The sequence below is a fragment of the Ammodytes marinus genome (genome assembly GCF_949987685.1).
Source record: "Ammodytes marinus genome assembly, chromosome: 2".
Classification (NCBI taxonomy): domain Eukaryota; kingdom Metazoa; phylum Chordata; class Actinopteri; order Uranoscopiformes; family Ammodytidae; genus Ammodytes; species Ammodytes marinus.
The window spans coordinates 4998454-5013814 of record NC_137231.1 but is presented as its reverse complement, the minus strand read 5'-3'; the positions used below and the strand labels follow the sequence as shown (position 1 = coordinate 5013814).

The following is a 15361-nucleotide window of genomic DNA, read 5'->3' as shown; positions in this document are numbered from 1 at the left end:
GCGTGAATGTGGATGTGAGAGCAGGGCTGGTGTGATAAGCAAAGGCTGTGAAGTCAGAGGCGCTACCGTCTGTTTCGGTGTAGCTCTTGAAATGGAATGTGCTTTGTGTACTCCAAGGGCTCATCAACACTTTTTGGCACTGAGCTAAACCTTTCTAATGAGGGGCCGATCATTAACTGTGAGCAGGATGAGTGCTTTATACAAGGGTGTCGTGGGTGAAGGCAACAGGCACTCAAATCTCACTTGCAAATGACCAAACATGATACAGTGGATGGCTCGAAATGTATCAAAAAAACACACTCACACTGGAGTCCATGTGTGCAAAAGCATCCATATCAACAGTCAACTCACTTGCACTCTCTCTCTACCTAAAATACCACCCTGTGTTTTAAAGGACTATTCCTGCAGGTTGTTACTGGAGTAGAAACTGGACGTCTCCGATACGGTTTTGGAGACACTGCGGGACGATGAGCCGTTGGAGGTGAGGTCCAGGGAGGAGCTGTTTGGTCCGGCCCTGACCCCAGCCCCAGCACCTTTCCCTGGCCCCGGCCCCGGACCTGCTATCACTCTGACCTTGGGCCGCTGCTCCATGTCCTCCGCCACCTGGAGAACTGTGGACACGTTGGTCTCCATGCGGCTGGCTTTGTAAACGCTGGTCTGGGTCTGGAGGTAGCGGGTGGACTTGAGCTCCAAGCCTTCGTAAGAGCCCCGAGGGACGCACGGGCAGCAGCGGAAAGCGTGTTTGAATCCAGCACGAAACCTGTCCATGAGTAAAAAAAAAAGAAAGAAAAAAAAGCCCTGATTAGTCTTACTGACTGGGTTATGTGCACATCTAGACATGATGATGAAGTCTGGTTCACCCGAGCTATAGTGAGTAACTTTTTCATATAAAGAAATGTCGGTTACATTCAAGCCATTGCCAAACAATTTGACACAAATTTAAATTAGGCTCCACAACACTCTCTCTCTCTCTGTATTTCTCAGTACGGCAGTATTTACAAACTGGTGTCACCCGCCGAGACTGGCGCAATCACTGAAGGATTTCCCCTAGGTGTGGCAACAGTGTTGTTGTATTTACTCAGAATTTCTCATGGGGGCTAACAGAAACCATCATGAGCTACTGGCTTTAACAGACAAAGACAGCGTGCTTTATTGCTTGTCAATTCCACTCTTTAATTATAAGAGGAAGAATAAGCCCGTTTGTCTTTGAGTTTCTCTTATTATAAAGCTGAAATGTCTCAGGTGGGCCAAGACAGGATATGAATGCTCATATTGCAATTTTCACCATCTTACTATTTCAATGTCACACGCCAAAGAAAATACAACATCATGGGACTCTACAACCACAGAATCATCTGTCAATGGCATGTCAGGGATGAAATCACAGATAATGTCATTCAAGTCTCATTCATTCAACATTATATTGTATATGGCTTAATGTAGAACCAGAGTAAAAGACAGTTTAACAGATTACTGAGTCTGTACAGTAACTATAGTAAAGGCTGTGTATCTGAAGAATTCTTATGTTAATTAACATTAAACGTCCCCTTGGCTGAAAGTCTGATTTTACCAGCACTTGATATTTGGCAGGTGTTCATTTTGCATCAAAATGATGAGAGGACCATTTCACAAGGGACTGGAAACTGAATGAAAACACCTCACCTCATTTAATGATTTAACTGCCAGATTGTGCAGGATTTTTCGTGCACAGTTTGATTTAATTAAGAATATCGTTTGACAGGTGAGGATGATGGTTTTGCCTTTTTTCTGCTTAAAGTTCACAGTTGTGTCTTCCTATTGCTACTTTCGGCTCCTTTCTAGTCCGTACAGGGGGGTTCACATCCATCCTTGCACTTGTGCCTCTTTTTGGAGTCTCTGGCAAAAAAAATCCATACTCTTCCAATACTTTGTCTGAAAGTTAGGATTTTTCTCAGCCGTGTGTTGTTGCTAGTCTACTTCCTGAGGGGTATACTACGAAACAAACTCAACAGAGCCCGGCTCTCTTTTTTTGATCTGGTTCAACATAACACATACCCTCGCTCAGAGCTAACCGGTATCACGAAGGAAGTTATCAACCTCTTATGTTGAACGAGGGTTTCGGCTTCAGGCTCTGTGCGCGTCCCCATGAAAGGGGGCGTTTGACCCGTCATTTGACTCTGCTTCCGCACAGACTGGACTGATCTTGTGCCGCTAACTTTACACAAACGGACTGATTGCGAGCAGCTGAATAAAACAAAAGTGTGTCGCCAACTTCATTCAAGAGGAAGAGTTTGTCAGTCTTAATTATTACAGCAGAAAACAGAGCTGAAAAAAACTCTTACTGCAAATAAGGAGAGTGGAATGCTGCCAGCATGGAAATTATTTATTTATCTTGCCGATCGTTCTTGCAGTGCGTAACGTGACATTATAAAACAATGAAACGTTGAACTCGGATTTAAACACTATACCATTTAGCCTAATATACGTATATAGGCTACTTTGCTATATGTATAGCACTACGCCTATAGTCCCACACTTAAGAATGTAATTCAAGTCTGACACTGTCCCCAAATGAATAGCCTATGGAAAATCACCTTAGTTTTGGGCCACATCATAATGAATACAATTTTGATTTAGACTATTATTGACTGATTTATTTGAATCTTACAAATACCAATAGGCCTACATTAAAAAACCTGTAGTCTGTATTTTTCGGACAAATATGAATCTACTGTGAGAAGCTTAACCTGCGAGTCTGCAGCGATGTCCGAACTGTGACAGCTGTCACCTGTCACGTCCCAACTGTAATCGCTACTGATGAAAAGAAAGAAACCCACAGTGAAATAATATTGCAACCTGTGATTTTATAGAACGCTTTATTAAGAGCCAGTGTGTGTAGATCGCCAGGTAAAATCATTTGAGGTGAGAGCATAGAGTGGCGCTGCATACAGTAGGTCTAGGCTATTTAACATTTTCTGCATCAATAACTGTATGCATGTGGCAAAAAGCCTCAGCGCGATGTTACAGTTCACTCTGCTGTAAGCCTTATGTCACGGCTTCGTTTCGTTCATTAACTTACTGATCAATAAGTTTACTGATTTAACTAGTTTACTCAGTGAGAAGTATCGCTCAGACAATATAGTCAGGTCCGCGGGATTTCAAAATTTGTAATTTCCTTAAAGGGCAGCGCTCTAAGAGCCGAATTAAAGCTCAAACTCTGGAACAAAAACTGGTCTGAGCAGGTTAGCCGTGCAGCCTCTGTTACCACGGTGATCTAGCCAGGTAGAAAGAGAGCCACCTTTCGTGATACTGAAAACTCTGGCTTCAGACTCAACAGACCTCGCTCAGCCCTTAATCTCGCTTCGTAGTATACCCCTCTGGTCACGTAAAGTGCCGTGGCTTCTCAACCAATCAGAAAAGTACTTTTCAGGTCTTCTTGACCAATCACAGAGTGTGTTTATCTGTCTTCCTCCCACCCTAACGTAATCACATACTTGAGGAGAAATACCCGTTCTATTTACTCCTTTCATCTGTATTGAGCTTGTAAACATTTTTAATAAATTGTATTTGTGTCAAGTGTTTTTGGCCCTAGAAATGCTACTTTATTGTTGATTTGGGTCATATCAACAAAGATCTGCAAAATTAAAGTTTCGCTTTTCTTTATTGTGTTGATCTTCATGGTCCCATAACTATTTTGACATTCAACTGAGATCCCTGCAGCATGTACATTATATTCTTATATCCCAGGTTGTCCTGAAAAAAAAATATGTTCTAGCTTGATTGTGCATCACAGGGCACATGTTTTACAAGGCTTATTAGATAACTAGTCCATACCTGTGTGGATGTGTGTAGTGCAACTACATGTACATTTTGTCAAGTGACAAATCACAGGCAAGTGCAAATTCAGGTATTTTATTAGCCATGTTGTCCATGTACAACATATTCAAAATGACCGCGGGGTCCTGGGGCTGCTGCAGCACCCTCTGGTTGCGCTGCCTCACACAAAAATAACAATTGGCTACGAAATCAAATGAATGCAGTCTATTTTTTGATTTCACTTCAGTCTCTGGCCAGTATGCTGAAGGACCATGTGACATTTCAATGTGATTGGCCTATCCGTTGAGAAGAAAAAAAATTAGGAATGACAGACACACAGAGACAGACTTTCCTTGATTAATAGTTTGATAAATCCAGACGGATCAGAAATGGCTGCTGGCACGGGAGGGTTAACACAGTAAAGAGACCAGGGAAGGGGGGTGAAGAAGTGGGTTTAAGGGAAAATGGCAATTGTAGAGAGAGCAGGACAGAGATAAGAAGATTGATGGCAAATGAGTGGGTCTGGGAATGCCTATAATTGGTTGCACATTTGAATTTAAATGGGCTGAGCTGATTGATATCCTTTTACCAGAATGATGACTAAGCCGCCGCTCGCTTCAGCCCTACCCTTTTGATTTTAGGACCAACTTCAGAGGCAAAAGATCCAACAAAGTGTGAAATGTCATTTACTACAGCAGCATAAGGAAAATTAGCTGATGGCCACAATGGAACACAACGGGAGAAGATTTCATAAAAACAAATAGCAGATCTGACCAGCTGTTTTTATTTCGTCAGACGAACCATCTTTAAAGTCATTGACAGTTTTTCAGAATGCTAATAACGCTACAGGTGGAGTCTCTTGAACTGGCTCAAACCCACTGTGAACACACAAGAGATGGATTTTTGATATTTGATGTATTCAGCTAATTTCAGTCCATGTGTGGAAGTCTTTAAGATCCTTTTCATTCCAGACATGTACTCTAAAAGTGATTACAAGCAGCCTGCTTGTCAGTGGAGGATGGGATATCTCTTAGACATTTTTGGACCTACTTTGTGTGTGTGTGTGTGTGTGTGTGTGTGTGTGTGTGTGTGTGTGTGTGTGTGTGTGTGTGTGTGTGTGTGTGTGCGTGTGTGCGCGCGTGTGTGTCTGTGTGTGTCATTGGTTAAAGTCCTGAAGGACAATGTGATTGCTGCTCAACAATCTTGTCATCTTTACGTGAATAGTGGATATCACTGCTTTGCAAAACTGGGAAATAATCTTTTAATTATCTATTGATTCATTCATAGCTCTCTATAGAAACTGGAATTGAAAAAAAAATCATGATGTTAAGTAGTAGTATTCAAAGGTTCAGATATCACCATCAACAACAGCATGCATAACAACCATCAGTTTATACCGATGATACAATATCAACACTCTGGCCATTCACCAATTCATTTAGTTATACTTCTACCCCACATTAAAAGCCTTTGCACAACTCTTCTCAAGTACACCAAGCTTTAAAGGGGTAGTTCAGGATTTTAGACATAGGGCCTTATTCCCAAGTTAGCCTTGGTGTTCTTTATCAGTGGAGACAGTTTTCAACACATTTAATTCAGTCCTTCTAGTTGCAGAGTGCGCTCGTGCTAAGCTAGCGCACGGCATCGGGGGAATACCTAGCCTGCTACTAAAACAGTCTTACCCACTCCACAGTACACCCGAGGCCAATCAATTATAACGCCAGACTATCGATGTAAATGTCTGTGTTGATAGAATAATTTTAGAAATAAAACCAACCTCGCATCGCATGAATTATCGCATTTTGAGGGACTACTTTCTTAGCAGCAGCGGACTTTTACTTTGCTGTGTAACCGAATCACTACAGCAGAAAGTAAACAGAGCAGCGTGGGACAGAAACTGAAACTGCACTGCCACCAGTCTACCGTCATTCTGTCCCGGTTCTCTGCTGCAGCTCCAGCGGGGGCTGTCTCTACAGACGCTCTTTCTCTTTCTGCCCTTTGAGCATCCCTCTCAATTCTTCATCAGTGTATTCCGGCTCGTACAGGTACGGGCAGCAGCAGGTAAACAAACTATTATAGAGCCTGTAACCTAGGTATTAGTCCGCCGCTGCCGCAGCCTACAAGGAATAAAGTCCCTCAAAATGCAATATGCGAGGTTGGTTTTATTTCTAAAATTATTCTATCAACACAGACATTTACATCGATAGTCTGGCGTTATAATTGATTGGCCTCGGGTGTACTGTGGAGTGGGTAAGACTGTTTTAGTTGCAGGCTAGATATCCCCCCGATGCCGTGCGCTAGCTTAGCACGAGCGCACTCTGCAACTAGAAGGACTGAATTAAATGTGTTGAAAACTGTCTCCAATGATAAAGAACACCAAGGCTAACTTGGGAATAAGGCCCTATGTCCAAAATCCTGAACTACCCCTTTAATCACAGCATACTCTTGTCTATCTATCAGTGTGGTGTCTGACGCCCCTCTAACGTGTAGACTGATGCAAGTCTGAAGTAATTCAATTCAACACATAGCTTGACAGTGCAAGGGCGGGTAACGCACTGTAAATTCTTAATTTCCACCTTTCGAAAGGCAATTTCAAAAATAGACTGAAAGTAACTAGCCATGGTGTACTGGAGGAGCAGAGTTGTGGGCTGTGTTTGACTTTTTATGAACTTGAGCATTGATCCTCCCGCTGCATTGAGCTGTGTGTACATATTGTGTCAATTAAAAAGCTTAGATGATAAGATAAAGAGGCCCTTCTATTCCCTGGACAGCTTTCCATGTGTAACATCCGTGTCGAGTTTTATTGACATCAGCTTATCACTAAACACAATAGGGAATGAATTACTGGTTGGAGCAGATCATCATAAAACATGGAGGCGTCTAATGCTGGGCTTACACTACACGACTTTCACGCGATTTGACAGTCGCAGACAATCTTCCAATGTCACAGAAGAATCTCAGTCGTTTGGTGTAAGGTGGTCATCCGACCCGATTTCAGCCAGTCTTCTTCCCGTCTTGACGTTCCGACATTATCAAACAGGTTTGATATTATCGTTAGCGAAATGACGTAAACACTGTCACACTCTCGCATGCACCAAGCATGACGCAGGAGGAGCGGCATTAGTCGCGACCTGTGTCCGCCTGTGAGCCACTTAATACGGACACTTTTTCCTAGCAGCCTCGGCTGGAGAACCAGGCTGACAGCCCTTAACAAACCTTAAAGGGGTAGTTCAGGATTTTAGACATAGGGCCTTATTCCCAAGTTAGCCTTGGTGTTCTTTATCAGTGGAGACAGTTTTCAACACATTTAATTCAGTCCTTCTAGTTGCAGAGTGCGCTCGTGCTAAGCTAGCGCACGGCATCGGGGGGATACCTAGCCTGCTACTAAAACAGTCTTACCCACTCCACAGTACACCCGAGGCCAATCAATTATAACGCCAGACTATCGATGTAAATGTCTGTGTTGATAGAATAATTTTAGAAATAAAACCAACCTCGCATATTGCATTTTGAGGGACTATATTCCTTGTAGGCTGCGGCAGCGGCGGACTAATACCTAGGTTACAGGCTCTATAATAGTTTGTTTACCTGCTGCTGCCCGTACCTGTACGAGCCGGAATACACTGATGAAGAATTGAGAGGGATGCTCAAAGGGCAGAAAGAGAAAGAGCATCTGTAGAGACAGCCCCCGCTGGAGCTGCAGCAGAGAACCGGGACAGAATGACGGTAGACTGGTGGCAGTGCAGTTTCAGTTTCTGTCCCACGCTGCTCTGTTTACTTTCTGCTGTAGTGATTCGGTTACACAGCAAAGTAAAAGTCCGCTGCTGCTAAGAAAGTAGTCCCTCAAAATGCCATAATTCATGCGATGCGAGGTTGGTTTTATTTCTAAAATTATTCTATCAACACAGACATTCACATCGATAGTCTGGCGTTATAATTGATTGGCCTCGGGTGTACTGTGGAGTGGGTAAGACTGTTTTAGTAGCAGGCTGGTATCCCCCCGATGCCGTGCGCTAGCTTAGCACGAGCGCACTCTGCAACTAGAAGGACTGAATTAAATGTGTTGAAAACGGTCTCCACTGATAAAGAACACCAAGGCTAACTTGGGAATAAGGCCCTATGTCTAAAATCCTGAACTACCCCTTTAACACTTTACTGTCAAATTTAGGGTTAGGAGTTAAAGTTATTGGGGGACAAGATCAGCAAATAAATCTGGTCAAATAACTAAAGGAAGTCCCCCGCTCGGAATATTGAATTAACCTTTTTTTAATTAAATAATCACAATCGCGTTTGCGGAAATAATATTAATCTCAAAAGGAATCTAGTTATAGTCTTGCAATATGAGACCCCTGTCTTTTCAAAATCTCACTCTGTGACTGAAAACTAATGACTAGTTGTCTTCAGGTGTGAGTTGATTGTCTTTAGATGTGAGAGTGTTTCAGTCTTCAGTCTTTTCAAAGTATTTTTAAAGTCCTCTAGTGTAAGCCCTGCATTACTAACATATGATCAAATAAACTACTCTTTTTTTAACCGTAAATAAGTAATACATCATTGTGTGTGTGTGTGTGTGTGTGTGTGTGTGTGTGTGTGTGTGTGTGTGTGTGTGTGTGTGTGTGTGTGTGGCGGCATCTTTGTGAGGACCAGTTTTACCTTTTAACCACCGGAATCAGGACATTTTCAGAAAAAATTAGGACATTTTGGCTGTTCCTCACTCCTTCAAAGACCTGTTTGAGGGTTAAGACTAGGTTTTAAGGTCAGAGGGAGGGTTGGGGCTTGGCATTTAGTTCCAATGGTTAAGGTTAGGGTTATGAGCTAGGGAGTGCATAATGTCAATGAGTGTCCTCACAAAGATAGGACAACAAGAACGTGTGTGTGTGTGTGTGTGTGTGTGTGTGTGTGTGTGTGTGTGTGTGTGTGTGTGTGTGTGTGTGTGTGTGTGTGTGTGTGTGTGTGTGTGTGTGTGTGTGTGTGTGTGTGTGTGTGTATGTGTATGTGTGTGTGTGTGTGTGTGTGTGTGTGTGTGTGTGTGAGTGTGAGTGTATGTGCTGACTAACCTGTCGTTGAGGCAGCAGTAGATGATGGGGTTGTACATAGTGGAGCTCATAGCCAGCCACATGATGGTCAGGTAAACCTGCTGGATGAACGGCTCCTCAAACATGTCGGGAAAGAACTGGTGCAGCAGGAAGTAGACGTGGAAGGGCAGCCAGCAGATGGCAAACGTACACACCACCACAATCATCATCTTCACCACCTGTCGGACAACGCACACAACCAGTTTGTGTTAATTTTCACTGTTGTTGATCATGTTTAAAAACTGCGATGAGAAAATGCGCAGAGGAGGGCAAGGCATAATCATGGTCCATCACGATGACACACATATAACAATCAAGGCCCAACCACAGCGAGTTCTACCAGCATCCAAAAAAAGTGACAAAAAAGTAAGTTCACCGAGCGGCCACTAAGAGGTGGTACCAAAACAGAGCAATTTCTCATTGACTCCCATGTTAAATAGGCCGTTTTCATAGCATTATTAAACCTAGGCCTGGTCCAAAAAAAACATATGAGCCTGTATGTTTAGGTCATATCTCCATGACAACACTGAGGGGGGTGAATTATTTTGGATTACGCTAGTTTCTAAACTATTCAAGGTTAAAATGTACGAGTAAATAGGGGCATAGAGTGACAGCTAGCCGCCTGCTGGCCCTCACTTAGCCTCGGAGGTATACGTCATCTAGATGGGCGTATCTCCCTCCCCCCGACATCACATCAATGCCCTTTTTCGGTAAGAGGAAATGAGGCGGAGTCAAACTCTGACAAGATGGCGAAGCGCATAGGCCAGGACGATTGGATACAGATGGAATAACTGAGGTCAGCCCGGATGCTACATCCATTTTATATACTATCTATGATAACAATACAATTCGACAAACAACCTCACCATGCTATGGAGCTACTACTTCTTATTTTTTTTTTATTTAAAGGCAAGTTGTGGAGTGACCTCCTCCCCCGGTATTATCCACCCTTCCTCCCCGTGTTTCAATGGTTTTGCCGGAATTTTCAGGAAGTACAGGGTGTGAGTGAAATGGATGTTACTTTATTAAAATAAATTATCCGTCTGTTTTTGAAAATTGATTGAACAAGTTTTTAGTTCACAACACAACAATACTGTATGTATAACATTGGATCTGTCATTTGGTAAAGTGACAAAATCAATACACAATTTCCGTTTCAGATTAGACTAGAAAGGGCAAAAGAGCATACATCTCAGGGCAAAGCAACCTGTTATGAATAGTAAAACCTTCTCTGGGAAAACCCATCAATCACACCTAACGATGTTACGGCAGGCATTGTCAGTTTCGTGCTTGCTTTTGTAATCTTTTGGCGATGAGACATGCTGTGCAGCATTGAAAGTCTCCACTAAAGGACTCAGCATTCTCCCTCTCCTTCTTTTAATTAGCTTCTTTGTGGGAAAAAACTGAGTGCCAGCATCAAATCTGTCCGTCCAGAAAGAAATGCTCAGAATCTTTGACCCTTCTGTCTGTCACAATGGACATCTAATACACTAGGGCACATCATTAGCGCTGTCAATAACAGACAGTGCTCACTGACAATGACTTGATAATGATGTACATGGGCAGGTGTAACAGATCTGTGAGGCTGCCTCATTAGAGGAGAAGTGTGAATTGTGTCTGGCACAGGTAACATGGTAAAGGAATTACTTCAATCAATAAGAAAGACTGAAAATAAGAAAGAAAAGAAAGAAACTATGGCTTGGCTCTTTGTCTTTGCAATACATCTGGTATTTATTTATTTATTTAACTTTGATTTATCCTCGAGAGACCAATTGAGGGGTGACCCTCATTTACAATGACGTCGAGATCAAACAAATTCAAAGGAAAAACAACAATACATAAACAATATTCAATGCAAATACATCAAATACAACAGGTGAAGAGAAAAACAATTGAAACATTTACACAGTGGTGAAGAGTGGCAATTTAAAGGTTGTTGTTGTGATGCTTACGTGAAAATGTCATGAATGCCATGCCAGTAAGGGAGAGGAACACTCATCCTGCATTCCAAATACCATACTTTATCTTTTTACTATAGGCTACTACATACTGCAGCTGCCCCTTGGCGTGTTCTACCTGATAGCAAAGGTTGATATATATAATCCAAAAGAAGTAGCTTCAGCTATCTAAAATGCAGGTTACCTTGCGTTTGGCTGTCAGCTGCTCCTTGTAGCGGTCAGAGGAGTCTCCAGGGATCTCGCTGGCCCAGAGGGTCAGTCCCACCACCAGATAAGCACAGCCCATCACCAGCAGAGGGAGGAAGTAGATGAGGATGGCCACACACACGTAGTATCTGCAACCAGACAAATACATTCCACATCACCTTTAAGTCAAGAGATGCACGTTTAGCCAAGGCTTCGGATAACACCACCACCACAACCACCGCTACAATACGCCAATTATCTCTGTTATGTAAAATGAATCAGAAATGTAATAGAGCGTTCTTAATGGCAGACATTTTGACGTGCCATAGCAGGAACAGCACTGCTGTAACTGCCACCTGTCATTTTACGTCTGCATTCCATCTGTGTGCTCCTGTTCCAGAGCCTTAATTACCTTAGAAGTTACACATCTGTTTTTTTCTCTGCTATGAGAAGCCAGAATGTCTTCTTTCTTTTTCAGAATTTTTTTTTTTCTGGTTGTCAGCTTAGAGGACTTTTTTTATTAAAGTACGCCAAGTTTTAACCTGACATCATTGGGGTTAAGCTTTTCCACAGAGCAGACACTTGATAGTCATGTTACTAATGACATTAACAATCGCTCCCTTCTATTCAAGAGCCCCAGTGAGACATTCACTGACTGACCTATTGAGGCTCTAGAGACAACCACACAGGTGTTTCAATTACCTGACTAATAAGATGTCTAGACAGGTGAACACTGGGTGTGTCACATACACACATACACACACACACACACACACACACACACACACACACACACACACACACACACACACACACACACACACACACACACACACACACACACACACACACACACACACACACACATAAATATTCCCCACTTTCTTACTCGGGTCCAGTTCCTAAGACTCTTCTGGACAGAAGTCTTGGATGTTGTCCCTGGAATTTCCTGGAGCCACTGTCCCAGTTTGGGGGTCACAGCCCGGAGCGCTCCGATTACCACCATCTTTCAAGCTTCCCTTTAACATGTTCCTTCTTCTTGATGTTGCTTTGGATGGCTACATCTATCAAAGCTGTCTTCTCTTGCTGTTTGTTGTTAGAGTGTCTCAGGGGCCTCTTTACCCAGCCTGCACCTGGGGTCCTGTCTGCTATGGTAGACCCCAGCCTGTGATTGATCTTGTGCTCAGTGCCTTTTGTTGTGCTACCATGATAAGTGCCTCTGTGCTTTCTCTTTCATACCAGCCTATTTCAGCCACTGGTATGATTGCCCCATATCAGCCACTTCAGTTATCTGTGGGTGGTACATGTCATGCTGTTGATAGCTCCATCCTCTCGGGACCCTTTGGGACGGCTTGATACCCAAACAAAAGTGTGACAAAAATAGGTACAGCATGGTATGCTTATTTTGGTACCCTTTCCAGCTTTTGACCGCTAAAACACTAATAATTGTGTACCGTACCATACCAAACCAAACTGCACCCCTACGTGAAAATAATGGGGGCTTATGGGGCAGGAGCGACTAATTACACACACACAAACACACACACACACATACGCTCAATTGCCCCACTGATGTCAGCAAACACACAGTGTGGAAGTGTCCCACTGTTTAAATATTTGCCCTAAAGTCAAACCAGAAGGCCATCTGAGTTACTGCAATGCGCCTTGTATGACCTAAGGTTAAGTGTTGAAGTCCCATCAGCGGACAGTTTAATCATTCATTTTTACAGTTGTGCTATGTTATGTTTTTTATATTGATCACATAAAAGCTTGACCGTGTATTTGTTCAGGGCTCTTTAAGATTTAAAGCTAGAGGCTTGCCATACCTTGGCCTGATCAGCTCTGTGTAAACATCTAATGAAAATTAATATCTAATGCACAGAGGGAAGGTACAGAGAGCACATTATGGCACAGAACCCATGCTCTTTAGATCAATACAATTGATTCTCAATTAGCAAGCCACCAGGCGCTAAATGTCATCCCCGTCTCTGAAAAGTAGTCTAGTTATGGAAGAGCAAATAGGTGCTTTGTAGGCTATAACAACAATAACAGGCGACAATGGCGTAAATCGATGTTTGTTTAACTGTAGAACATACATCTAAACCTATACTTACATTGATTTTTCTACTTTGAGGCATCACAAGACCTCACCTTATTGAGTTGAAATGTTATGTTAACAAACAATTGCCTGTTTACACATCTCAAATCGAAAAAAATCAACCAATATTATCGCACTCGTTGTGTAGTGTTTGGCTAGCCCGTGAACTTCAGTAGAAAGTCCAGTATTCACTCTGTTTTAGCCCCTGTTAAATCAAATACTGCTTATAGCATGAAGCATAAAGTAATAGCATGGTGATATGGTGGAAAAAAACGACTGTACAGCACTCATGCAGCAAGCAATATAAAGAGTCAAGGGAGGAATCAATCATCATTATTGTGTTTTCAAGAGGACTGAGATATAGTGTGGCCTCCTAACAGGACAGTTGGCCCTAACATTAAGATGTCAGGGGCGGCAGTTAGACCTCTGCCCCAGTAACTGTCCAAGGAATTTCATCCCTCTGTGAAATAATTCAATATGACAGTGTCAGTATTTTAGCTAATGATTTGGTAATATCTCACAGACATGGTGTTTGATCATGTTAATAAGTGTGTGTCCTGGTTAATATGTAACGCATCATTACGTATGTATGTATGTGTGCGTGTGTGTGTGTGTGTGTGTGTGCACTGCAGTAATGTAATGTAAATTAACATGTGGTAAATTCTATTAGATCCCTTGTGAGCTGTGTAGAGCGAGTGTGTACTGTTTAACGTGTGTTACCGCGTTCAGACAGTACAGACCCCTTGACTCCAACATCTCACAGAGCCACAATCTGTTTTCCTCCTCTGTGAACGCTGCAGATGAGCCTAGCAGGCCATTTCCTTGGCAATTAGCTACAATTATGTTAATCCCCCTCAATACCCAGGAGCACAGGAGCGCACATCAGAGCAAAAATGACCAGACACTGAGAATGCACGCGCGCGCGCGCGCACACACACACACACACACACACACACACACACACACACACACACACACACACACACACACACAGTTTTTTGATCACTTCCGAAGGATATTACATAGAGTTACATTCATTTCCTGGTGACTTGCCCTAACCATAACCACTACTTGCCTACCTCTAACCTTAACCTTAACCTAAGTCTACCCTTACCTTAAAGCAAGTCTTTACCTTAAATGTTATTATTTACATTATGGGGACTTCAATTTTGTCCCCAAAAGAAAGGCACGTCCCCACAATATCAGTGTATCACTGTGTAAACAGAAATGAGACACAGCACCCAATCAATAGGGGCTGCGGCTCCCAGTTTAGTCTTTAGCCTGAAGGGATTACAGTTAAAAACATAGGAGACATAGATAGACTCCAGTCTGCCTTATAGGCCTAACTGAGCAGTACACTTCTAAAATAAATCCTTCCCTGCAGGGAATGCCAAGCTAAACAAGTCTGCAAAGTCTGTCTCCAATATTTTTAGATGACTATCTGTAGATTGTTGTGTGCTGGTTACAATAAACACAGTGTGACAAAATGAAACAATGGATTTTAATTTTAGAATAAATTAAACAATAAATATTCCTCTAAAGCCCTCCCTTGGGGGAAATGAGTATTACAGTTTTTTTACGATTGCACAAACACTAAAATCAAAAGTATTACACAATTATCAAAACCTTAAACTCAAGAAGAAAACAACTGGCCCATATGTGCACTACTATAAGCACAAAGTCAGCCTCACACTTTTTGCAAAACAATACACACAGTGATTTGCAAAACACTAAACACACTTGAATACATTAGAGACAGAAGTATATCATGATGTCACCTTATTGCAATTCCAAAGCACTGTCAAATGACCAAACACATGAGCCAGTCAGTAAACACAGCCATCAGGTGCTCAAACACATGATTGCTTTATTCTACACCAATCAGGTTTACAGTTTTTGCCTAATGCTTACAGTTTTTCACAATTGTTTAAACAAATTTTTTGGAACATCAGACACAATGTGCACAATCTGAAACTAATTTACCAACTGCTTAACCAATTCTACTGAACTCCAAACACATTTCCTGCCTTAGACTCATATTCTCATTCCAAAACACACATTTTTCACAACACTACACACAATTCTCTATATCTTGCACACTCTTCCTGAATTCTCTCTCATGGTATTCACACAGAACACACTGCCAATCAAATTTTGTGCAGTTAGCTATAGAAGGGTCAGAGATGAGCTCCTGTTTGCTGTGATTTACAGTAGACTTCACATTTTGGTACAAATACAGTTTTTGCCAAATA

General features: G+C 42.3%; 1 protein-coding gene across 1 annotated transcript in view; it reads right to left on the bottom strand.

Moving 5' to 3' along the window:
* Positions 1 to 396: 396 nt before the first annotated feature.
* tacr1a (tachykinin receptor 1a) overlaps positions 397 to 15361 on the bottom strand; it is a gene marked incomplete at both ends in the record, with an annotated part of 60035 nt that continues 45070 nt past the window's right edge. Inside the window, 3 exons of the mRNA XM_080049969.1 lie at positions 397 to 760; positions 8850 to 9046; positions 11010 to 11160. Coding sequence (XP_079906095.1) covers positions 397 to 760; positions 8850 to 9046; positions 11010 to 11160 — 712 coding nt within the window. The remainder of the gene's footprint in view (positions 761 to 8849; positions 9047 to 11009; positions 11161 to 15361) is intronic.